Here is a 25935-nt window from a genome sequence, read left to right as displayed (position 1 = left end):
TTTTGTCCCATTTCATTTCTGTAGGAGTGTAAAAAACAAAGACAAAATTCTGGGAAAGTCTGGTTATCAGCTTGGCTGATCATTTAAAGAGCCTGACTTACATTATATTAGACTAGATCCACAAAAACGCAGTTTCATTCTGAACCATTGTTACAAGTATCTACCTGGAAATCTTAGACATTCAAAAGCTTTGTTCAGCTGCTGCTGGAGCTTGGAGATGCCTAGTCCCTTGTGTTCAGAGTCCTCACGTAGCTGAAATTCTGCTTCCTCCTGATCTGAAACATACTGATAATGAAGTAGTGGTTCCTTTCTGATCGTTTAGGACCACTGTACATCTGCCATGTGGGATTAAATGCGGGAATCAGCTAGATCAGAAAGGACCTTGTTTTCGTGGTACTCAGGAGAGGACATGATTGGGGAGCTGCAGGGCACTCACTAAGGTTCCCATTTGTGTACTGACAGCTGTGTTGTGGTCTTTAAAACAGTGGTCTTGAGGTCTGATCTTTTGAGAGAGAGGGGGAAAAAAAAAACCCAAACCAAAAGAACCACCAGAACCAAGAACTTGTGTGTCCCATACCTGGTTGACTGTAATTTTGAGTCATATTGAATAAAACCAAGGGAGCTGTCGGCTTCGTGCGACCTGTCCAGCTCTAGGGGTAGATGTACCGCTTAGCGTGTCAGATCACCTGGGCCAATGCAAGAAGCAATGTGTGTAGTTTCATAGAAACCAGATTGAATCTCAACCAACAAGGATTCTGAAATCTATAAAGCAACTCACTGTTTATTGTTTCTGTCTAGAAGACTAAGTCCTGTGTTTGACCCTGTCTGACAATGGATTTCTCTACTTCTGGTGCTCACTCCAAGGATTTGTTCCTCCCCTTCAAACACCTTTCCTCCATCTGAATTCAGCATTGTCTGATTGAATGAACAGAAACAAATTAAATACGTGGGGACTTCTGTTGTTTCCATTGGGTTATGGATAATTTTCTCAGGATTTTAAAAGTTAAAATAATGAATTGTTATGCATTGTGGAAGCTTGTCAAATTTAGGGAAATTTTCCAAGAGCTTGACCTAAGTTTTCACCAGATTTTCTTTCATTCTTACCAATATTTTTTTCAGCTGTAATATGAAGAGTGAATTATGTTCTTTGCTTGTGCATAATCTATGAGACAGGTAAACACAATTCCTCTCACCTTAATGATAACATCTTGTATTATTTACATGTTATGTTAGACTATTTTTTTCTGTTTATATGAACATGCTAGGAATGGTATTGTTTATGTTAACATGGAGATCAGTTCGGACAACACATACACACAAAACTAATTTCGTTATTCAGGTCAATGAATGTTTTTATTTTTTTCAACCTGTTTGTACTGAATCAAGAAGTTAGTTTGTTCTGTTTTCCCGAACATATACAGAAATATTATACTGTCCAAGCCATTCAAGGTACGGAGTGTTAGCACTGGGTTCAAATGCTCTGACTCGCTGACACATCTCAGAGGCACTGACCAGGACTATTGGTTCCCTGGAAAAAGAGCAATGACTTTCCCAAAACTGGGAGCTTTCTGCTGTACAGAGAGGGTATTCTATTCATGTAATATGTCCAGTGCCATAATGGGATCATTATACAGCTTCTGTCTTTGAAATAGCTGATTTTTTGGGTTATGCTGATATAGCTCAAATTAAAAACTTGTATTTTAGTGTCACATAATGTGAATTCTTGATTTAGTAGAAAATATCAGAGTATAATTTAGCAGTAATCCATATGCAGAAAACAAATGTTTTCAGTGAAAGCATAAGAAAGCATGTTACAGAATACAGTAACTAAATATCACCCTAGTGGAAATGCCTGAAGCCACTGAAAATGTGAGCTGCTCGGCCCAAGGGTCACTCTGCATATTATTGTCCTCAGGGTACCCGGACCAACGGTGACCGTAGGAAACAACACCTCTTTGTACCTTGTTTGAGCCAGACTACATCCCAACCACCTAGAAAGGAAATAAAACCAGTCTTTGACTATGGCTAGACCAGGGCATGTTTCTGTTGTGAGAAACAGCAGGGGAGGTATGGGAGGTATGCTGTTAAGAGTAGGATATTCATGATACTTAATTCTAAATCATATCTAATGAAAAATGAATAGTCAATTTTTGTCTTATATCTGCCAAAACAGAATTACTTGTACTAGGAAACTAGTTAATCCAAACAAAGCAAGAGCGAGTCTTCTGATTTGGAAAAGGAATTGCAAATCTAACAGACTAATGAAGACCATTAAGGTAAAACAGCGCACAGTTCATTAGTCCTTCCCGAAAGTAGTGTTCTGCTGAAGGAAGAAACTGAAGATGCAGTTTGTCAGTTGCATTTGCAACTGGTTTTAAGAAGCTTAAGGTACTGAACTTACAAAAAAATGTCTTTCTTGGGTGCTATACAAATGGTTTCTTTAGCAAGCTTCATGTACTGTAGATAAAGGTTCACGTGGGTCATCAGTCCAAGGACATCCCGCTAGGAGAGCCCCTTCTGTTGGGAGTGTGCTTGGCCTTTCAGTTAGGTTAAGTCTAAATTTAAACTACAGAGAACACTGGTAAAAACTCCACTTATTTTAATTTTCTTCTGTACACTTAGTGAATGTTCAGTCTCATCTTTCTTTCTTTGACTTTTGGTGATTTTGTTAGTGTTCATATGCAAGAGCAATTACTCAGCTGGTTAATTAATTATGATGCTTCTGTTACAGGGAAGTCTTTGTAATTTAAAAATAGAAATCAAATTGCTTGTTAATTCCTTCTAGTGACAGGTGACGAATATAGCAAAATTAAACTTTGGTCATAGATGGAAGCAACACGGTTGCTAAAGGCCCTGGTACCTGGGTGAGACGCAAAAGTGATGTCAAATGCCTGTCTAGTTCAGTTCTCCATGAAAAATGAGAAGATTCCTCATCTGCTTTGGTCACTTTGGAGACGAAGCTCCGTTGTTCAGCCTGACTTTTCTTCTCTCCTGTCAGTTGGGATGTCTCTGAATTGTGTGATTCCAGTATGTGTGCTTTGCTGTCCGCTATTATAAACTTTTTTTAGGTCTTATTTCATTAAGAAGGAGAGCTATATTAGTTTTATTTTGTGAGTACTATCTAGGAAATTTATTTAAATTTTAATTACATAGTAGTTTGAAATAAGTAATTAGTAGATGTGTATAAAACAATGCAGAATCAACACTTCAGAATTAATACACAAAATGTATTTTTTAATGCTGTTTTACTTGTGAGAAAAATAATATACTTTCAGTTCTGTAAACATGCCATTATATTTCTCTGTAAGGAAGAATGATGAATTAACATTAGGCTATTGTTTTTACTCAGTGTTTCCTAATACATTTCTTATCACATTTGAATACTAACGTACTTTATTCATGTCAGTGTTTTTTAAACAAGTATTCTTTATGAGTGCATTTAGCTGAGAACCTTTTTAAATTGTATTGAAAATTATTTCTTAAATCTGTTTTAATTTAATCTATTTTATTTAATCTTAGTTTAATATTATTACTTTACATTGATTGACGTTACTCGTTGTGTTAGTCCTTCTTGCAACTCTTAGTAAGTCCTCCTTACTTGATGACTCAGGTGGACCCTGAGGTAACAGAATTGGTGCCGCCTTTGTCCGTTTGTTTAGTTTGGGTTTGCTAAGGATAGCTTGTCCAGCAGAAAAATTAAAATATCTAAAATTTCTATTAATTTGTTTAATTTCTCTTTTCCTCAGACATCATTATTTCTACTTTTCTCTCTTCTGCCATGTTTCATTTAGCAGACAGTACTTTGAAGAGCAAGTCTATTCCTTAACCCTGTTGTGATTTCACAGCAGGTTTTTCTTCTTGTGATAAACATGATAAACCTGATCTTCGCTTGACTGAACGCTGCTTAATGTTGTCTTTGCAGGCTGTGGTACTGCAACAGGAGGAGCTGAAGATGAAGGTGAGGCTGAAGCTGGCTGGATTGAAGGTGCTGCCATCCTACTCTCCGTTATCTGTGTTGTACTTGTCACTGCCTTCAATGACTGGAGCAAGGAGAAGCAGTTCCGTGGGCTTCAAAGTCGTATTGAACAGGAACAGAAATTTACTGTTGTCCGTGGTGGACAGGTTATCCAGATCCCAGTGGCAGAGATAGTAGTTGGTGACATTGCACAGGTGAAATATGGTAAGTCTCGTCAACTAGATGACAACTTTTCTGAACTTTATTCTCCTTTCCCTTTCTAGTAGAATAGACTCACTTCACTGGAAGTGATTTAAAAGACAGAGAATTATGTGCTGTCATTATTGTACATGGTAAGACAACAATTTGGCTGTTAGGGCAAAAGGAAGACTGAAGATACTTGCTATAAAATTGCACTAGGTAATTAATTTTATTTCTGTAATCTTCAGTTCCTTTCACTGACAAAGACAAGAACTGTTCATACAAAGGTAATTCTCTTTCATGGAGGATTACACCACTTGGAGATTTTGGTTTCTGTCCAGTTAGGAATAAGAGAAAATACTTTTAAATGCTCTGTGAAAGGGAATTGTACCTCTATGCTCACCCCACCTGATGGGCTGCTCCAGACTCATGGATCCTGTACATCCCCCCAGATCGAGTGCTTCTAGCAGCTGGATGCTGTATAATGATGGAACACCTTGTACTCCAGTGAACAGGGAGAACTTTGCAGGAACTCCGTGTTTTCTGCATTTGAACTGGTAAATTCCAGCAAAACACCTGTTCTATCAACCATTGGGTCTCTCATGGACTTAGCAAAGGGCTCCTGAGAGGGGAAGGGGAAAGGGCAGCTTGACTCCCCCTGCCCAATCTCAGTGATTGTTATGTTCATCATAAGTTCAATGTGATGCCTTCTGATTCTGGGGTAGCATTAGGCAAAAAATATTGGCGATCTCAAGACCCTTCCCTGTAGGATTGCAATCATATCACTGATACGGACTGATGTGGTAGTAGTTATTTCATCTTTGCTTTCATTCTACATTTAAATGTAATTATTGTTAATCATGATTTTATAATACAAATCACTATGTAATTATAAAAGCAATCTTACTAACCCACTGTGTTTTTCTATTACCATGTTCTTACTGAAAGGTGATCTTCTGCCTGCTGATGGGATATTTATTCAAGGAAATGATCTTAAAATTGATGAAAGTTCTTTAACTGGAGAGTCAGACCAAGTCCGCAAATCTGTTGACAAAGACCCAATGCTACTGTCAGGTAAATCTGCCTGAATTCTTGCTGAGTTATCTTTTCTGCGCTGTTTCGGTTTGGTTTGCAGTGCCATCAGCTTTTGGTAGCCTGGATAAAACCAATCTCTTGAACACACACACACACACACACACACACACACACACACACACACACACACACACACAGACACTGGCCTTGTCTGTCATACGAAAGGCATGCTACTGTTTTTTGATTGTGTACAACTATTTCTGATCATCAGTTTATAAAGTGCAAAAGTAATGAAACATTTTCAGAGGAAAGTATCACTTAGGGAAATTATTGTTTCAATTCACTGTGTGCTAGTTTTAATTTAACCATTAAATTTCAAAGCCCTTTAAACTCTCTTTAAACACTTTCTTTATGTATATACTAGATACAAGAGAAAAACAATCTGCTTCAAAGGAAATGGATATACTAAAATATTGTGGGCTTGACTTCTGTGGTAAATTCAAGTTATTTGTCGTATTTGTATTTTGTAATTTAATTCTATAGAGTAAATCAGTTAAACAGAATGTGGTTTGTTAATTCTAATTAAGATAGTTTCTAAATAGCTTGGTTGTCAGTGTACTCCAGCTGGGACATGACTGTAAAATAACAGCCTCCTGATCTCATAATGATCATCAATAACCTGAAACAGTCATTTTCAAATACATTTAAACTTTTTATTCATGGCAAGGATTCTCTTTGCTGTGTGGTTGTACAGCCAGCCAAGAGTCATCCCAAATGGCACATTGGTGTTGCGGTGCAGCAGGTGGGTGCACGTTGTGCAGAAATCCTGCCCCGTCCTGCCCCACTGAGCTCCTGCTGCCCAAGCAACACCTCTTGGGAGGTGCTTTTGTTCAGTAGATACAAGTAGCGACAAGCAAGGATGTGACAATTTTTATTGAATTAACAGTGCAAATCCTTTCCAAATTTTTAATTAGACAATTAGTTCACTGGCTATGCAATTATGACTCCTATTTATGTAAATTATGGGACTGCGGTCTGACAAAAACCCACCAAATTTCAGTCAAAAGGTGGCTGCATTAACTTAAGGTGAAGAAGGTGCTAATGTTATTTGTGGAGTTGCCATTCCCATGGACTTCAGGTTACAAAAGATCACGTTAATTAATTTGAACTTTAGCAAGCCTCAAGCATCTTTCTGCCTGAAACTGTGTATTAAAGTTTTCTTTTCTCAAATGATACAAAAATTTCTTTCACTTCTGAGAATAAAGCAGCAAAACAAATTTCATTTGATCTTAAAAAAAAAATCCTAAGTCTAGTTTTCGTTAAATTGTTTTTGCTGCAGTGGCCCTGTCCAAGTGTATTGCTTTTCTGTTCCTGTGGTAAAAGCCCAAGTTTTTCCAAGTTATAAATGTCTGAAAAATGTGGTTGCACACGTTCAGTAGAGGCTCATAAAGATCAGTGGAGTTGCTACCAATTCCAAAGGCTGCATTTGTGAAGGGAAATTACAATGAAGAGCTCAGCATTTGCAGGCAGCGCACACACAGAAATTCTGAGTAGCAGGGATGTTGCCGCTTTTGGATTCTCGCTGTCCCTCTGGCTTCTTGATATATGCTGTAGGGTAACTTCATTGTTCTGACTTTGAGTAGTGTATGAAGCTACTGACTGTCATTTTTGCTAGATTTACAATAATCTGACTTATCCTAGGGGTGCAGATAGTTAGGCTTAACTTGATTGTAGTTTAAGAATTCTCTTGGTGGTGGTTTCCAGTGGGCAAACAGGGAGGCAGCAGTGATATTTTGAGGAAGGGTAGCTCACTGGTGCTGTTCCGAACAAAATTTGTAACGCAAAGTTGTCCTTGAAAATATTTGTGCATTTTTTTTTCCCGTTTCTTTTTCTTAGCTGATAGTTGTACTGTTTTGTAAATACAACTTCATAACTGGCATAAAATTCTCATTTTAAAGAGTTTTAATGGCGATCTTTTCTTATAGAAACTTCATAATGAAATATCAGACTTCTATCAATTAAAATATCCTCTTGTTGAATTTTATAGCTTTTCTGATGATGAATTTTCCACAGATTCATGTACTCTCACATATGCCTATATTGGATTAGATTGTTTTGAATACCCATAGATTTCACTGGTAGCTGAGAAAAAAATGTGAAGGTATCGCCCAGGAAGGCACAGTGGGAAGAGAGAGGGAAAGCAGTTAGGGGAAAAGAAGTTTTTTGTCTTGCTTGCTTGCTGAAACTAAAATTTATTTGCTACGAGGAGAGAAATTTGGCTTCACGGTTTTATTGCAGAGTTAAGTAAAGTTTATACTCTTTATTTTTATTACTATGTGATCTCTCTTGTGATTATAAAGAAGGTGAAGAATTAATATATTTTAGCAGGCACTGCAGACACCTTTGTTTCATACTTATAATAAAGAACATGTTTTATTCGTGCCGTGTTAGAAAATCCATGAACTGGATTTGCTCAGGAGCAGGGTTGATTATTTGAGATTCTATCATGCCAAATACTACCTTCTTCCGTAGATACAGTGCAAGGTTTCATCCCAATGATGCAGCAGCTGTTGTGCCCACTGGAAATTGTTAGTCCAGAAACTTGGGATCCACCACGTCTTTCAGGGTGGGTTTGATCTGGGTTAAAAACTGAGGTCTTGTGAGATGTTAGCCTAGACCTATATTTGTATAAAACTTGCTTAAAGAAGAAAAACCCAAATGAACTTTCCACAAAACCAACAGATAGACCTTAAATTTTCATCTTATCTTTGCACCTGAAGTTATCTCCAGGAAGGCTTTTGGAATTTATACAATATTGTCAGGATGTTACTTGCTGCTGTTCTCCCTTAATCATCTGTTGGAAATTAAAACAGTCCTTGCTTGACAGAGGAATAACTGAAAAGAGGTAGCGTTTGAATTGCAACCGCAGTTTGCTTTGTGCATCTAAATCTGGTGAAAGATAAACACCCTGAATCAGGAAGTATTATTTTCACCACTGGCACCCAAAACATCATTTTTAATATTCAATCACTTTCAATGACATATTTAAATTAAATGAGTTTCTGTGCTTAATGTCCTGTTTAATCATCCAGATAGTCATTTACCTACTTGAGAAGCAATTTGAAGAGTACAAGCGCTGACTAAACCAGATGGTTCATTTCCATCTGTATATAGCACATTTGGTACCACCTAGGAGGGCAGAAATGGAAATACAGACTCTGATAGACCTGAAACCAAAAGCAGCAGCTTCTCTCCTATAGTTCCACTATACTCTGTCTAAAACATTTTCATTCTTTTAGATCCCTGGAGTCAAACTCATTTTCACTGGGGGCCACACCAGCCTTGCGGTTGCCTTCAAAGGGCCGAATGTAATTTTGGACTGTATAAATGTAGGAGTAGTTTTAGATCATTACCAGCGATTTGCATGTATACTCTAGCATAAGCCATTGCGTCAAAAGTCATCAGCATAAATGAGACTGTGGTGATGTTAAATTTCTTGGTAATGAGCACAGGTTTGTGATGAAGAGAGCTTGGGTAACCAAACTGACAGCTGCTCACCTGGTGCGATTGGAGCTGACATGCCCTTTAAGTTTTGTATAGTTCAAGTTTGGAGAAATCCATGATTCTTAAATACAGAAGTTCTGAATAGAAATCTGGTCTCTATTTTGGGGTAGCACATGATTGCAAAAAATACTGTATGAGGCTTACTGTTTAAAGCTCTTTTTCCAGGTATTTAGATTAGTTTGATTAAGGTATGAAAGAGTTCTGTAGAGGAGCTCACCTCAGGTAGTTGTCGCTGAAGTGAGGCAGAACATTACTATATCCTAACCTAACGTTTACAAATGCATGTTTGAAACATAGAAAACTCAGCTCTTTCAAGAACAACTAGACAAAAGAGATCTCTTGGTCATGGTGCTTTGTTAGGTATTGGAAATAAAAAGGAAGCTTGATTAACGAATCAGGTCAGTTATTGCCTGGAGAAAAATAGTTCTGATTCTGTCTTAATTCCCTGCCAGAAAATATTCCAAGCTAGGCTGCTAGCAGAGCAGAAATAGCAAAATAAGTTCAAATGTTCCAAATTATTTGGATATGTTGAAATTACTTATAGATGAAGTTTTTTTCTGCAAAACTGTTGTTTTTTGGTTTTTGTTTCTTCTTTTTTTTTTTTTTATTATAGAGGATATTCTGATGGGTTCTGACTTTGTTATTAACTTCACTTTCCTCTTAGTAATTGCAGTGACTAACCCAGTTGTTTGGATAGGCAGATAGAGAATCTGTGTTCACCACAGGTTTGCTGAAGTAGCAAAACAGTGTAAAACCCCCAAACTGGCATTCTTTGGTTTTCTTTTCTTGTCTTTTCAGCCCTATTTCCAATCTGTTTCACCTGTACTGTTATTAGATTTGGGGGTTTCTGAGCAGTCCCATGTTCAGTTGCATTTTTTGTCCGAAAAGAATATGTTTTAATAGATTCCTTATCTGTCTCATCTTTTTATCACTTTTCTTACTAAACTGGACTTCTTCCTTTTCTGCCTTGGAATAATCACCATTTATCAACTTGAAATTAAATACTCAGCATGTGGAAAAACGTGCTTTACTAATATTGAAAAAAAATAGTCTTGAGAGGGAAATAAGTAATTAGAATTGTTCAATATGAAGTTGGAATACACGCTTAGTGTACAGATCAAAGTGAAAAACATGGATGCCTTCCAGAATTCCATTTATATAACAAAAGCTGACAGAAGTCATAGAGCCCATTTCTTTATTCAAGCTAATATAATTACAATAGTGTTTAAATGGTGACATTGCCAGAGTTGGGCGGAAGGGGGATCCACTCTTCGTTTTAGCTTAGATGCTATAGAATTTTTTCCCATAGTAGTAGTGGAACATAATCTGATGATAGTTTAGTACCTCCTCTAAAACATGCTTTTTTATGCACCCTAACATTTTAGAATTATGTTTTACAAAGACTACTATTAAGAAAAGGTTCAAAAAGACATGTCAGGTTAAGACATTTTTGCCTTTTCCAGGTGTGCAGAGGTAAGCTTGAAATCTGGTGGGTGCAGGTTCTTAATCAAGCTGCCTTTAAAATATAGGTGTTCCTGCTGTTTTCTGGAGAATATTTCTACCCACCTTTGTAGTCCAACACAGAAGACAATTCCTTCAAAACAGAACACAGGAATATTAAAAGCAAGTTCTTAATTAAAATATATTTTGAATGGTGTTACATCTTAAAGGAGGTTCCTCAAACGTTCCGAGTTAAGTCTCAGACTTTTTCAGTTTTGCCTGAACCAGTACAACCAAGGCTATTGTGGTTTGTCGAGATCTTTTCTGTTCCTTGAGGCTTGAATGTAACTTGGTTTTTGGTGTTTGGGTGCCAGTCCTGGTTTGTATGTTTGTGGCGTTTTGCTCTGTCATATGAAAGCAAACAAATGACTTCTGCAGGAATCAGACGTTATCTCAAAAAGCCGCAGGAATGGTGCTCAATGCACCAAGAAGCTCTGCTGCCTGTTGTGGTTTTTTTTAATATCTTGGACCTTTAGTGCGTTTTTGTTTTTATATAGCTTATTTCTGCTGAAACTTCTGTAGTGTTCTGATGAGATATTTATGCTCTCAAATTAAGCTCAGTGTTGACTGATGTTCGCTCTCTTCTGTGGTTCTGTTTTCCTTTTTAGGACATGAGAGATTTTGATTATTTAGAGAAAGATATTTTGATTATAAATAGTTTGATTGCTTAGTATGTTCTAGGACAGCAACTGGATGAATGGGATTTTTTTAAAAAATGTGTTGTGTGTATATATATAAAATATTTATATTTTTAAGGACACAGGTCCGTATCTCTTTCCCTTTTTCAGCTTTTGAGATAACTCAATGTAATGCAGATATGTAGATGGAGTTTTAAAATATGGAGTGGGAATTAATGATGGCAGTGACTAAACAATAGGGGCCAGCCAGCTGAGAATAAGCATACCTGAATTTTTACTTCATTAGCCACAGAGTTGTTTAGGACAAGTTAGTTAATGACGCTACCTGATTCATAGAATCCTCTGTTATACATTTTTCCAAAATGTAGATCAGAATACTTTTGGTTGTTTCTAGGAACCTCTATTTATTTGTGTTTCCACAACTCATAACAAAAGGTTTCTAAGAGCCTCTGATCTTAACATCTTAACCTGACGTTTGGTTCAATATAGGAATAAGAGTTGTAACTAAAAAATTTCTAGACAATAAGGCATGGGATATTTCTCAAAAGGAATTTACTTAATTTAGTGATATAATTACCTAGTTAAACAAATTATCCTTCTCAGAAAAACTTAATGTACATTTTAATTTGTTTTAGAAATCTCCGTATATACTAAGTTAGTTTTCAGGTCCATGTCAGATTCTTCTTGCTATTTGGGAATCTCCTGATTAAATTAAGCATCCCCTTGAAGATTTTTCTCTGTATTGATTTTTCAAGTTTGAAGATGTGAAATTGTTTTAGAAAATATTTTTTCTGTGCTTGTAAATCAACCATAACTGAGAAAGATGAGAGAAATTGCACACATATTTTCACTTTATTTACATAACAGTATTCCACGTACAGTCATTGTCATCTTGACTAGAGTCACACAGGAATGTTTGAAGAACTCTGAAAAGTACCTTCACACAGTTAATTCTTGTAACTTTGAAAATAAACTAGTATCTTCCAAGAATAGGTGAACTCCATGAGTGACAACATCCCTTTTATAAAGGGAATCTGATGTGTGTGGTTAATGGATGTACAGCCTGAGATCTGCAATAAAGCCTCCATTCTTGGTTGATAATAATATACAACAATAGGCGTTATTTCTGATATGTAATTATATTGACCTCAGCATAGATTCTTAAAGTTCAATAAATCTCTCATGGTACTACAGTAAAAGTCTTGCATAAAATATTTAGTGGTTATTCTTTATTTTTCTTCAGCTATACATAACTAACTTTGCACATTTTCAGGTACCCATGTCATGGAAGGCTCTGGACGAATGCTTGTAACTGCTGTGGGGGTGAATTCTCAGACAGGCATCATCTTTACTCTGCTGGGTGCTGGAGGAGAAGAAGAAGAAAAGAAAGATAAGAAAGGTAAATTTCACAACACATGTAGAGGCTCTGAGGAAAGCTCTTGGGCTTCGTGTAGCCAGAGCTCTCTTCCACTCTCGACAAATAAAGACAGTTTTCAAAACTTGCTTTTTTGTATACATTTTTGTCATTACATGTCACACAGAAAAACAGCAAGAGCTGTTAACCAATAAATACATTGGATAACAAGATGTTTTTCCAGTGTGAAATTGCAGACACTCAGTACCTAATTAAATGCAAGGGAATCCATGGGCATACTGCCATTGCCGTGTCTTCACATAAATCCATGCTCACCTAAAATTTGCTAAGGTTTTGCTCTTGTGCATTTACATATATGTATTTTTTTTTTCAGAAAAACAAAACAAAACAAAAACAAAACAAAAAACCCAACCCAAACCAAAAAACCAATTTGGCCATGGAAATAGCATCTTTCTTTGAGCTTCAAAAATAAAATACAGATAAGATGTGGCTTTTTGCTCGCCTAATTGTTTAATGTCAGTGACTGACTTCAGAGGCATTTGAATTTCTTAAGGTGTAAAGGTCAAACTAAGAATAGTAAAAGAAAGTAGCAGTAAATGTTAACAGAGTTTAACTTTGATGTTCTCTGTCAGTTAATGAGATCAAGAAGTCTCTTTAGACTTTTCACCTTATTGTAGTGTGATGTCACAGCAATTGCTACTTTATGGGTTGCACACTAAGCAGAAACATGATTTAATGTGTGTCCTCTCCAGTTTTTGTTCATACAGCCTTGTAAATTGTTCAAATCTACTTGCAGAATTTTGTTCCAAATTTGTTCTAAAAATATTTCTTTTTCAGACATAGTGAAGGGCTAATTAATATGGGATTTTAGAGGTTTCCCCTCTTCTTAGTGTTTTTCACTATTAATAAAGAAGAGCAGTTAAAGCGTTAGGGAACATTTTACTTGGTATCTGTCAGGCATGCTGACTCCAATGTTTTTCATTTGAAGCTACAGATAGGAAGCCCAAATTCAAATGGTTTTCATGACCTACCATTTCAATTTCTGAACGAGTTCAGCAAGTGGTTGCACCTGACTCCATGTTTCTCTGAGGAAACCCCTTGTAACTTGATGAAGGGCTTTATGAAATGTTTGATGTCTACACAGAAAAGCACACTAATTCCTAGGCATAGTAAGTTCTAGGGACATTAAAAGGAGAAAGACCAAAACTTCCCAAAGTAAAACTCTTTCATGTCAGACTAGTTTTGGACAATGTTACCATTAAGAGAAAGAGTCATAGACACAGACCTTTCAAGATCTGACGGCATCTGTTTGGCAGCGTCTCAGGATATTGTAGGTGATAAGGAACCTCAGTACCTGTTGGAGAGCGACAGCTGTCTGTCCCGAGGGCCCTTGTTTAACTGGGTTGGCCTTCTCTACGTGATTTTGCCCAGGACACTGGTGATTTTCTCATGTTTCATTGCGGATAGCCTTGGAAGATAGGGAAAGAAAATCTGAGATAGCAAAGTAATGCACTGCACTGTGGTCATAATTCACTCCCCAGAGACAGAGATTCTTACAGAGGTGTGTAAGCAATCTTCTTGCACACTAAATCTGAGCGGGTATACCTACAAGACCAAGAAAATTCCTTCATGATTTCTAATGTTGCTGAGGAGTCCTGGGCAGAGCTGGTGGCAGGTTGAGGGCCAAACACAAATAATGTACTCTTATACATAAACCTGCAATTCTCTGAAATGCTGCCAGTCATAAATGTTTGTTTCAGTCTTATGTGGCTGTATGCTTTTATCGTTCATTAACATTTTGTAAAAATCATCATACAGGTGTGAAACAGGAGGATGGACATCAGCTTCCAGGTAGAGTAAGAATTGTACCACATCAAATGAAAGGACGAGGCTTTTAGCCAGCAAGCTTTGGTGCGAATCAGGGTTGAATTAATGATTAAAATAATTGTCTTTGAATTATTCTGGTTAAATTAAAAAATAATTTCAAATCAACAGGATTGTTCGTGGCAAGCATTTAAGTGTGCACGCATTGTTGGTGTTGCAAATCTTAATGTTAAGCTTGAATAATCAGTTGTTCTCCAGAAGTAAATTACAGCATATTAAATGTTGGAAAGCATGATTTGCTGTTAGCGGTTCATGCTGTGCTGGTTACTGTGGGTATCCAAATGGAATAAAAAATAAGCATTACTAACCAAAACAGTTTAAGTTATTACCATCACAGTGATGAAATTTGCAATTGAAATTTTCATGAATGTAGTTACAGAGGGTGTATTTTTAAATCCTGCATGCTTTTTGCTTTCTTCTCCCAATTTAGCATTAGTAAATAAAACAAGACCATTTTTCTTGAATAAGAAACCAGTTAGTGTGAAACAGTCGCTATGGGTCAGGTACTGAAGAGTCTTGACCAGGAGTCATTATAGGAGTTCTGTGCACTATCGTGAACAATTAAACAGCAGAAACAAAACTTATTTCATTTCTTATCTGTGGAGACTAATTTTTTGAACTCTAGTATAGAAAGACTTCATAAAATAATAAAACCTTTGAGTTTTTCAGCTTCCTGTTAGGAAAGACTGCTTGACCAATTTCTCTAATATGCAGATATCTGCTAAAAACCAAATCAGGATATTATTTTCTGATACTTCTTCCATTTTGACACAAAACAGGCAATTATATGAAGTCTGTTATTTGGATTTTAAAGAACACATTCTCCTCAATACACTGTATTTGCCAAGGTTCTATATGTCTTCTACATTTCCACACCAATATTGATAAGCTGAATGTTTGTACTGAGATCACTGTGCAAATCAAGTAGGTAATGGCAGGACATAGACTGAACCCATGTTAGACTGAGCTGTAGTGGCAATAATACATCCTAATATTTCAACCATTTAAATATTTGCATAACACTTTCATTAAAGTAAAAAAAAAAAACCCACATAAAAGGACCAAAGCAGCATACATAGTACTGTGTAGAGTCAGTTCTCGCCAGGTCTGTTAAGTTTGTTAAATGTCTTTCATGTTTATTTATTTTGTTATTATTATTTCATGTAATTTTTTTGCCTTTGTAACACCTTTGTAATGACATTTTGCTTTTCAAAGTTATGTTAATTTATTTAAAACAAATTGATTTGGGGGAAAACTTATTCCATAAATGTTTTTTGTTTTGTCATGTGCATTTGTTCATGTTATTATTCTTTATTGTTTAATTTTTTTTTTTTTATCCGTTATTGCTCAGTAGATTCTTCCCATTCCTCCTCCCACCCTCCTTCAGCTACAGATGGTGCAGCAGGTGCAAATGCCACTGATAATGCAAATGCCAGCTTAGTCAATGGTACGTCAAGAACACCCAGCTTGTTTTGTTTGATAGATTTCTCTCCTGACTCTCTGAGATTCCCTCTTCTGTTCTGGACTGCACAGGTGGTGTGTGTGCATGTGATTACCCTCTGAGAGATCCTACTCCAGAAACTGCATAGTAGCTTATAAGCGATGCCACAAAGATGCTGTGACTTACTTCATTCACACAGAATTAATCATGGGAGAGGAAGAAGTAGGAATTATGATGTATTTGCCATTAATTAAAACCACCTAAAAGGAACAGTTAAGTAAGGCTAGTTTCAAAACTTTGGAGTTGCCTTTACATGAAGTTTCTTTGTAAAGCTCTTCACACATTTGCCAGCATAGATTCGTAGAACACTGCAATAAATGGATTATGTCCTGTTTTCTTTTAATGTGGCACTCTCATAAGTATTTGTATAGTCTTCATGTAGTTCTGAGAAATAGTGCTGGGGCCAGGCGTCTGGCTCAGTTTCAACGATCAGTGCATTAGGAATAACTCTGGCTGCTTTGAGCATCTTTTTTTGGAAGACACTGACTGTGGATATTTGTGTATGCCGTTAGTGATCATCTCGTGAGGCTGCCTGTGTTTACTAAAAGGAAGAAAAATATTCCTGTAGTCAGTTTTGACTGTCTCTTAGTACAGATTCTTGACCCCACTTCTTAGGGTGCAGATATCAGTATATCTTCTAATAGCCTATTCCAGTATTAAACAGAATGGGTCAATATTAGTCTTGGCATTAACTCTGTTTTTCTGATAATCAGATACATTAGTCTTTATTTGCCATAGAAAAATTTCACCAATAATACTGACAGAAGTAATTCTACTTTGCATGGTGTTGGTTCTAGAAGGTTTTTTTCCCTGCAGGTCAGTGGTTGTTGCATTATGCAAGTGAAACTGGAGTTTCTGACACAGCAATAGCAAGTACTAAACAATGATTTACTAGTGTAAATCTTATTTAAAATGACGACATGGGAAATCTTTGAGCCTATTTTTAAATAATGTTATTATAATTTAAAAGAAACATATAACCAGATTTAAAACTTTACTCCTGCACATTCTGTGTTTGCTGGAAAACCAGGATTTACAATCCCTACATCTCACTGTGCGACGGGAACCTGTATCATCCTGGTTCCAACACCCCAATTTCAGATTCCTTAGAGACCAGGAACCAGGAATGTTGTGCAGCTGAATATGGTTTTGCTTTTAACTCTTCTGAGGTGAGGCCATTGAATTAATTCTGCAGGTCTTTAGTCATCCTGGTCAGGGGATACTTTCCACAACTGACCTTGTCTGACATTGTGTTCAGAGGAGAACCGAGACTTGGCGAGGATGGATTGATCCCAGTGGCTTAGTCCGATTTCTGGTTATACTCCACATTGTCAGCAGTGACGATGAGTTAGAGACTACTGAAAATGTAGATGTATTTTGGAGGGGGTTTGAAGAGGAGAAAAGAAGGGGAAAAATACATTCTAAAGCAAGGAGGTCAAATTCACTTAGATATTTTTTTTGTCTGGATGAAGTAAATTTTTTCAATACTGTCTGAGAATTCTCCCTGCAGTTTGACTGGAAACAAACATTTTTCCCTGAAGTCTAATAACTCTGTGTAGAAAATACCTTCAAAGAAGAAAAAAAATATTATATACTTGAATAAGTACTTAGTTCAGGAAATGCTATTGCTTGTTACATGAAAATCAACAGACTATCATTTCAAATAAAAGGTTGTTACTGTCTTAGTAATCAATATACAGTTGACACGAAAGAAGTATTTTGTTTTCAGGCAGTGAGCTTAATAGTGATAAATTCGTGCAGGCTTGTGACACAGCCCTGCTTCTTAACTGCTGTATCAAAGGAACTGTTACAAATTCTAGTGGCTTCTGGGAGTTGAGCTTAAAATACATCATTGTTTGGTGGTCTCTTTGTTAAAGCTATGGACAATATGTTTATTTTTTAAAAGGTTACAAGTTAAGGTTACAAACAGATCAGAAAATCTGGCAGAAGAGTATTAATTAATTAAATTTCATCTAATTTTAAAGTATTTTAATTAGAAAAGGTGGATTTTTAAAAGAAAATATAGGAAGCAGCAGTCACTGTTCACAGGTTGTTTAGCCCAAATTTGATTTGAAAGGAGTAGGGCACTACCCTATTGCTAAATCAGGATTTCAATGCTGGTGCTTTTTGGGTTATTTTGGGGGTTTTTTGGCATTTAGTACTTAGAGAAGTAGTTACTTAAAATTGTATCTGATATAGAAACACCATGTCTCCGCTGAAATACTTTGCATCTACTGTTCATTCTGTCAGTTCTGGCATATGTACACTACTGTTCCGTTCCTGCAAAGCAATTTGTAGTTTTAATATATTTTGAAGTATTTTCTGAATTGTAAGTGAAGTAATTTAGTGAGTGCATGATCTAAAACTTCCCATTTGATACAGTGGAATCAGGTTTATTCTTTTATAGTCAACCTGTGTTTTATTAATGCGTTGGCTCTGAGATTTCCAAAAAGGAAAGAAGAAAATATTTTCAAAATTATACAAAAATATATTTGTTTAAGAATTAGATAGAAAAATATTATCAAAATATTAATAAATACTTATTCTCTTAGTGTTTCTAACCAATGCACACAGGTCAGAAAGATGGGATAGTATTTCTGGTCCTAGCACTAACTGAAAGGAGAAAGGATCTCTCAGCAGTAGTGATTCTATCATCTTAATTTCTTTCTTCGTTCATAATTTATAGCCAGGTGAAGGCTTAAAATTATTTGGAACAGGAGGAAAGAAATTATTTTACAGCATTCTTTTCTTCATCGTAATTACCTGCATCACCTGTTGTTTGTTATTCTATCTGAATAATTGGAATATAACTAGCTGTGATGACTTCCATACGCCTCATCCCCCAAGAACATAAATGCGGTAGCTGCTGAGGTTGAGAATGTATTTCTTAAATACCTGTGTTTACATTGCTGTTAACGATTGTCCATTTTGTGTAATGCTATTTTAAGGTAGCCAAGGTAGATGATTTGTTAGTGTAATTGATTATAACAATTACAATATCCCAACAAAGTTAAATAGTTTGATTTACATATTTGGTGTTTGTCAGTTATGAAAGTCACGGGTTTGGGTTTGTTGGCTTTTATTCGAAGACTCTTCAGTTATGCTGCTGTAAGGTTCTGAAAAAGGAAGTACAGAGCAGGACACGGAGCAGACGGACTGCTCTAAATTAATGTTTGCCAGCTCTTAAGGAAGGCTTTATCCTCTAGCCAGGAATCAGAATCTCTAGAGATGTTTTATGTCTTCCACTGACTTTATTAAAAACCATTCTAAGAAAAATGACCATTAGAGAGATACAAAGCTCAACTATGCACTGTACACAAAAACTTTTAAGGGAATTTCACAATGAAAGTGGACTTAATTTCATAGATTCATGTCTCATTGCAAAATGTAAGTTTTTGGAAGATAGATGCTGTGTTTTGAAAAGTCATTTGATAGCCAAGGTAGGAGTAGTTAAAAATACAGACAAGCAGTTGAAGCGGAATGCTTTACTTCAGCATCCTTCAGTAATCCCTATGAGTACTGAGATGCTGAGATGATTTTTTTTTTACTGTAATTCTGTGCATTTGCAGCAGCCTGTGAGCGTGGGCTCAGGTGTTACGGTCATGCATTTCTGACTGATTTGACCATTTATGCTCTTTTTGAGAGGGAAGTTTTTAGTGATCTCCCACTTACTGAAAATACAAACATGCAAGAAATGCATCTTGGCCTTTCCATTTTGCTACTATTTATTCACGGCATAGAGTGAAAAAATTAATTCCTATGTTGAAGCATAATTGCTGCTGCTGTATTTTCCATGTCAGTCCCAGCTGTATTATTGCAGGAAGCCAGAAGAACAAGACTTAACAACATTTCTTATTAGAATATGTCAAAAATCCTGTAAAGGTGTTTCAACTATCAATTTTCCTTAGCATTATTTTTATCGTGCATTAACCATAACTACAAAAAGGGAATGTCATCCATTCTGAATGTAATATTTGTAAAACTCAAGTAGGCTTTTCCAAAAAGATAAATTCATACATCGCTGTGAAAGTTTCACAAGGGATCCCACCAAGGAATTTTGAATACGTGTGGAATTGTTTACTGGTTATTCTGAATATCGAAGTTTTGTATGCTCTAATTTGGATTTTGTCATTTTCATTCCATGCATACTTTCAAATGGTATCTTTTCAGTTCAGACAAACAAATAAGGACTTTAATATGGTAAGGCTATACGTAGCTAAAATATTAAATTTGGAAATTACAGCCACACTTGGCGAATCTTTCTTTAGGGTAAATCTGAAAAAGGATGATCACCTGGCACTTGGATTTACAGGAGTAACTTCCTAAATAAAAAAAAAGAGCAAGTGAGGAAGGTGTGATTTTAAAATCATATTGGCACTATTCTTTATATTTAGTCTGGATTTACTAAAATAATGAATTTAATTCTGGAATATGTTAAGAAAGTCATACTTTGTACTGGTGTGTGCCAAAATTATACCTGTGATTTGTTTAAGCCCCAGCTCTCTGAAATTTCGGTTCAAATTCAAATTCTACTTTCCACTGGATTCTTTTTCTTAGTTTCACTCTCTTGACTCATGTAATTTGCTCAAATATCTGCTGTTGTTTTACATATTGCAACAGTGACCTTGAGTGCAGTTCCTTGAATGTGCCCAGCTAAGTTGTCCATGCTTCTAGGTAAACACATGATAACAATGACTACTGATCATAAATAAGTATCTGTAACATGCTCATTACTTTTGTCTGCCCTTTTTATTTAAATTCCCATGTTCATGTTCTGTCTTGGGTGAAGTTTGTTTACTGTCTGTTGTCTGTTGGAATTTTTCATCATATAGGCAAAATGCAGGATGGGAATATGGAGAACAGCCAGAACAAAGGTAATCTTCTTTCATATTAAGGAGGTTGTGGATTTGATTTTTAGCATGTAGTTACATTCTGTTAAAAAATAAAATGAAAATTTGTGATTTGTGCCTGTGTGTAAACAATATGACCCTGTTGTTCAAACAGAATTGAAAAACAAAGGAACAAACAAACAACCGAACAACCAAACCCAACAAAAAAACCTGCCAAAGAGATTGTATCTTAGACAATTTTGATATATCAGGTATTTAGGATAGGAGAAGCTCAGAATTTCTAATAAGCCATTTATAGATAATATTTCCATGTCACAAAGCTCATTTTTCTTGTGCAAGTTATGTATGCTATGTATTGTTAGTGAAATTCCAGTCCTATTTTTGATACGTCTCATCACGTTTGGTGTTTAATGGCATTGTACAGACATATTGGCCTTTGCAGGGAATGGGTGAAGCAATAGCAAAAAGAAACTCTAAAGCAAAGAGGTTATTTAGCAATAAAAAGCATATTATAAGGATAATTAATGGGAAGATTAAGAATCTTATGAGTTTCTTATTTAATGTGCAATCTCAGGAAGAAATTCAAAGAAATATTTTGCTTTCTCTGAAGCAAAGTCATGGTTCCCTTTTTATTATATGACACACAGCTTTTGTGATTTCTTTGGGTTATGCCAAAGAAGTAAATAAACTACAACCTTCTCTTCTCTGATAATACTAAAGATTGCATAGGTGATGGATCAGAAACCAAATAAACTCAGTGGTTAATGGTACAAAACAAATACAATTATATTAAAGGAGTAAGTTTTAAGGTCAGATAGACAAACTGGATTTCCAGGTCAAATAAACACAGTTTTGTACAATCTGTTCACGAATGTCAAAGCAAAGCTGTTTCATCTCATTTTATTTAATTTACTTATATCTATGTTCAATACAAACCAGACACATACACATATATAAACTGGCATGTCATTGCTTTTACAAAACGTCTTTCTCTTTGATACTAAAATGAAGTTTCCTCATACTAGCATTCTTCCAAGAAAGGATGATTTAACCTTTAAATTGTGCATGCTTTATATGGGAGAATGATGATGGTATCACCATCAGACCACTGAACCACTACATACTAAGGAAACTTTTAAAGCCTGGTATTATCTAGAATAGTGGTTTGCAAAGTGTGGTCCCCTGGTCACTGACGTGCCCCTGCAGTCATGAGAAGTGGTGCACACATCCTCTGTGGAACCACGTTCATTCAAAATGTTTTAATTACAAGTATGACGATAATGGTGCATTGTAATCCATGAGACATACCAAAATTTAGAGAAATATAGACCATCTCTTTGCCAAAGCATTTGAGATCTGCTATTCTAGGAAATCCTGCAGTACTGATGTACTGTTACTTGCCAAGTAATTTGCAAGTCATTAAGTGTTATATATGTGTATAACACAGAATGTCATTGGTGCTTTAAAAAATTAAATGTGGTTTTTATATATATATATATATAAAATTAAAAATAAAAATCAATGTTTTTCATGGCGTGTGACAAGTGGCACAGTGTGTACCCTTTTATGTTTGTGCCCCATAGAACCCCACTGGGTCCTATGGGGTGTCTGTGTGCCCCAGGGGGAAGGGTAATTTTGTGCATAGTTACAATCACCTGTGTTGCAATCAGCCCCTGCAACGGGCATTGCTGGTTGAATTTTGTTAAGTATCAATGCTAAAAAAGGATGGAGAATATTTTGGAGTAACAGTTTTGTTCTGCATTATCAGCCAAGCAGCAGGATGGGGCTGCTGCCATGGAGATGCAGCCGCTGAAGAGCGCAGAAGGGGGAGAGGGAGATGACAAAGACAAGAAGAAATCCAACATGCACAAGAAAGAAAAATCTGTTCTTCAGGGCAAGCTGACCAAGCTGGCTGTCCAGATAGGCAAAGCAGGTATGACTGGGTGACTGACCGAATAGCAGTGTGCTACATTAGCAACAAAGGGGTTTAAAGTAAACTGTTCTTGAAGTGATAGGCCTTTTTACTGCAACGTTTAAAAATAGGTCATCATAATACTGTTCCAAGGATAGTATGTGGTATTCAAGATCTTCTAAAACTCAGCTTTGACTGTCAAGAAGCTGGAAGCTTGGGGCAACTTGGATTGTAATGAATATTTGAATCAAAATGAAATGTAGCTTTTCTCATAGGCAGTATTCCCAAGTGCAGTAATTACATCTTTAATTTCCTCTCCTCTTAGAACTTCTGAGTATACAGTTTCAGAATCTCTAATATCATCTCAAAATATCACTCACACAGTATCTTCCTCTTACAGATTCTGAAATCATTCTGTTCTCTCTTAATATCCATGTTCCTGCCTTCTACCCAATATGACACATCTGTTGACTCTTGTATCCAGTACCATCTGGTCCCTGCTGTTATAAGTAGCACTTCTCCAACATATAGGTAGAAAGTGAAAATCTTTCATAATGACATAATGTTCATTAGGTTCATTTTTCTAGTGGTATTGAAGAGAATCTTGATCTCTATCTGGATCCTTGGCTAGGGTCCTACAACAGATTCCTAACATTTCCTCTATTCAGTCTCCTTTAGCCTTTTTTACCAGTCTGATTTTCACCCCTGCTCTTCCTCCTCACTCCTTTGGAAGTTTGTTACACTTAGTTGATCACGTAACCACGTGATGCCACTTCTCTCTCTTTGCCTGAACGGCACATGATGCAGAATCTATGGTTATCATCTCTTTGATATCCAATTTCGTGCTTTGGCCAGCTTCGTCTTCCTGAAGCTTCTCTGCTTTGTTGCTAGTTGTACAACAGTATGCATTCATATAAAAACACTTTGTTTCTCATGATCGTTAATTTCTTAGATTAAGTACCTTTCTACATCGCCTCCTGATTATTACTCTCTTTGGTATTCTGGCAGGCCTGTGAATATCACTTTCAAAGTAATTGTATAGGGATTTCTAAGCATAATGTGGCAAGTAATAAGAATTAAATTAATTAATCATTGCCTCATTTGGTTTTGTCATTGGGCAATCTATGGGGATGCCTTGCGTTCTCATGGGTGTTTGCCTGTACAGTATTTTAATGGACTTTCCCTTATCCTCTGGCATTTAGTGAACTTCCAGACTCATCTGTTTCCTGTCAACCTTAGCATCCTTCAGCATTTTTTTAATAACTTCAGTCAACATGTGAAATTCACAGCCTTCTCCTTATACCGTATGATCTCATGAGAGAAAAATTAATTTGTTCTGAAATGCAGGCTTAACTGCTTCATAGGAACCTGCCAAAGAGCAGTAATCATAGCAAGGCAAAACAGATGTTGGAATGGAGTTCTTATTTGTATACTCAAATCCAGGAACCAGGCTGTGGAGGAGGAATGCCATCCTCGCAAAGTCTGTGTCGCTGGGAGAGCACATTAAGTCCCTGGGATCTATTGTGAATTCTGGGAAATATTTATTAGCATCTCCTGTGCTGTATTGCCAGTCTCTCTGTCTTTTGAGCCTCTCCACATAAAAATATGCACTGTTTGCATATGTCCCTTTGAAAAGGGGGACCTTGGAAACGCTAGCACGGATCACATTATCAAGAAAAGGAGTTAAAAACTGTTCAGTGCTGTTGTCCCATTGTATTCAGCCAGACACATCAGTAGGGCTTTTCTAAAATATTTTCTACAGCAACATAAACTACAGGAGACTCCTTTTCTCTCAAGCCTCTTAAGATAAGCTTATGTAAAAGAAAGATGAATGTTTGAGTATGGATAAACTAGTAATTTTTAAAAGGTGGAATTTAAAAGGACAGATAAACGTTCTACCAGGCAAAGTAATGCACTGACCTGAAAAAAACGGAGCCTCAGCAGCAGCAGAACTCCTGTCGAACTCAACTGACCGAGAAGTTTTAAAGGCAGCAGTAAGATGGTGCTTAAAAAATAAATGCAGTGTGATTCAGCTGTTCTGTAGAATTCAGTGTTTGCTTATTCACTGAAATGTATGGCTGTTGTAAAGGTATTATAGTAGTGTTTTTTCTACATCTTAAAATTTATCACTGTCATCGTTATTGGTACTGGCGAAACATGTCATTTAGAATTTTTAAAAAATCCATATGAAATCCAAATGTAGATTTTTAATTGCATGTACTTTTAATTGTGTATTGTTTTATAGTAATTGATTATTTCTGTTTTCAGGTTTGGTGATGTCTGCCATCACTGTAATAATTTTGGTACTATATTTTGCCATTGACACGTTTGTGGTCAACAAGAAACAGTGGTTGCCTGAGTGCACTCCCGTCTACGTTCAGTATTTTGTTAAATTCTTCATTATCGGTGTTACTGTACTGGTGGTTGCTGTTCCTGAGGGACTTCCACTTGCTGTCACTATTTCTCTGGCTTATTCCGTAAAGGTAAGGAACGTTAAAAATAATTATGGGAGAAAAATGAGTGACATTTCTTTCAAGGGAAACTTTGCTTTATGTTGATAGTATTCCTGACATAAATACATGTGTATTCTAATACATATATTTAAAACTGCATAGTGCAGGAATATCAAACAGTAGAAATACCTACTTAGTTTGCAAGGTTACCAGGAATTTATTGAACAGAATTTACTACAAGAATAGTTCAGTCTTTTGATATGGAATAACTTTGTCTTCAAATTTTCTTGCACAGTTTCAATGAGGATTTGAAGTATTCAGTAACACTTTTCAAAAAAAATAAGAGTTTCACTGGAGCTTTCATGTGCTTTTCTTAAATGCAGGTGCATTTTTTTGTAGTAAGTGTAAATGGTTCCATTAGGAAATTAAAAAGGATTAAAATCCTGGACCTGTGGATTACTCCATTATGTATCTAGGAGTTTTCTCAGATTGTTTTAGCAATTTAGTCAGATAGGCCTTATTTTAACATCTGGGAATCTTAGATGAAGATTTTGTAAAGTTCATTTCTATTTAGTATGTAAACAAATTAACATATGAACATTAGGAAGGAATAGGCTGATTTATATGTAGCCAAATATGACTATTATTAGGAGAAGAGGATGCATCTCAAATGTGAGATTTTGCTAATAAAGACTATAGCTGCTTTGTAAATATTTTCCCATTCTCCTGATGTCCTTCATCCGACACGTGCAGCACATGATGCTGTATGCATACGTGCAGTATCAAACCGCAGTACAGCTCTGTGTGCAGCCGCTGAGACGGTGCCCTGGGAGCGTCAGGTGTCCAACACGAAGGGTCGGCCCATTGGGCACAGGATTTTTTAATATTGAAAACACGTATACCAGGATAATATGTATTTCCAGGATGACTGTGCATCTTGTGAAAAATATGCACTGTGGACCTGAGCACTCTACAATGATTTTTTTGGGGGGGCTAGGGAGGGTGGTTTGAGGGGTTTTTTTGTTTGTTAGTTTCTTTCTTTTCCAAAATGTATATTCCCTCTGCGT

At 36.3% G+C, this 25935-nt stretch overlaps 1 protein-coding gene across 20 annotated transcripts in view; it reads left to right on the top strand.

Moving 5' to 3' along the window:
• ATP2B2 (ATPase plasma membrane Ca2+ transporting 2) overlaps window positions 1-25935 on the top strand; it is a 393712-nt gene that overhangs the window by 293348 nt on the left and 74429 nt on the right. For 12 of the 20 annotated variants that reach the window (XM_071813028.1, XM_065845964.2, XM_065845971.2 and 9 more), the window contains 8 exons: window positions 3923-4180; window positions 5105-5230; window positions 12167-12292; window positions 14087-14119; window positions 15504-15599; window positions 20486-20527; window positions 22272-22436; window positions 24684-24898. In XM_071813028.1, the coding sequence (XP_071669129.1) occupies window positions 3923-4180; window positions 5105-5230; window positions 12167-12292; window positions 14087-14119; window positions 15504-15599; window positions 20486-20527; window positions 22272-22436; window positions 24684-24898 (1061 nt within the window). The remainder of the gene's footprint in view (window positions 1-3922; window positions 4181-5104; window positions 5231-12166; window positions 12293-14086; window positions 14120-15503; window positions 15600-20485; window positions 20528-22271; window positions 22437-24683; window positions 24899-25935) is intronic. The other 8 variants (XM_071813034.1, XM_071813035.1, XM_065845974.2 and 5 more) reach the window with 5 other exon arrangements.

This window comes from Patagioenas fasciata, chromosome 10 (genome assembly GCF_037038585.1).
Source record: "Patagioenas fasciata isolate bPatFas1 chromosome 10, bPatFas1.hap1, whole genome shotgun sequence".
Lineage (NCBI taxonomy): Eukaryota > Metazoa > Chordata > Aves > Columbiformes > Columbidae > Patagioenas > Patagioenas fasciata.
Note: the sequence above shows the minus strand (reverse complement) of the source record. Positions and strands in the feature narration are given on the sequence as shown.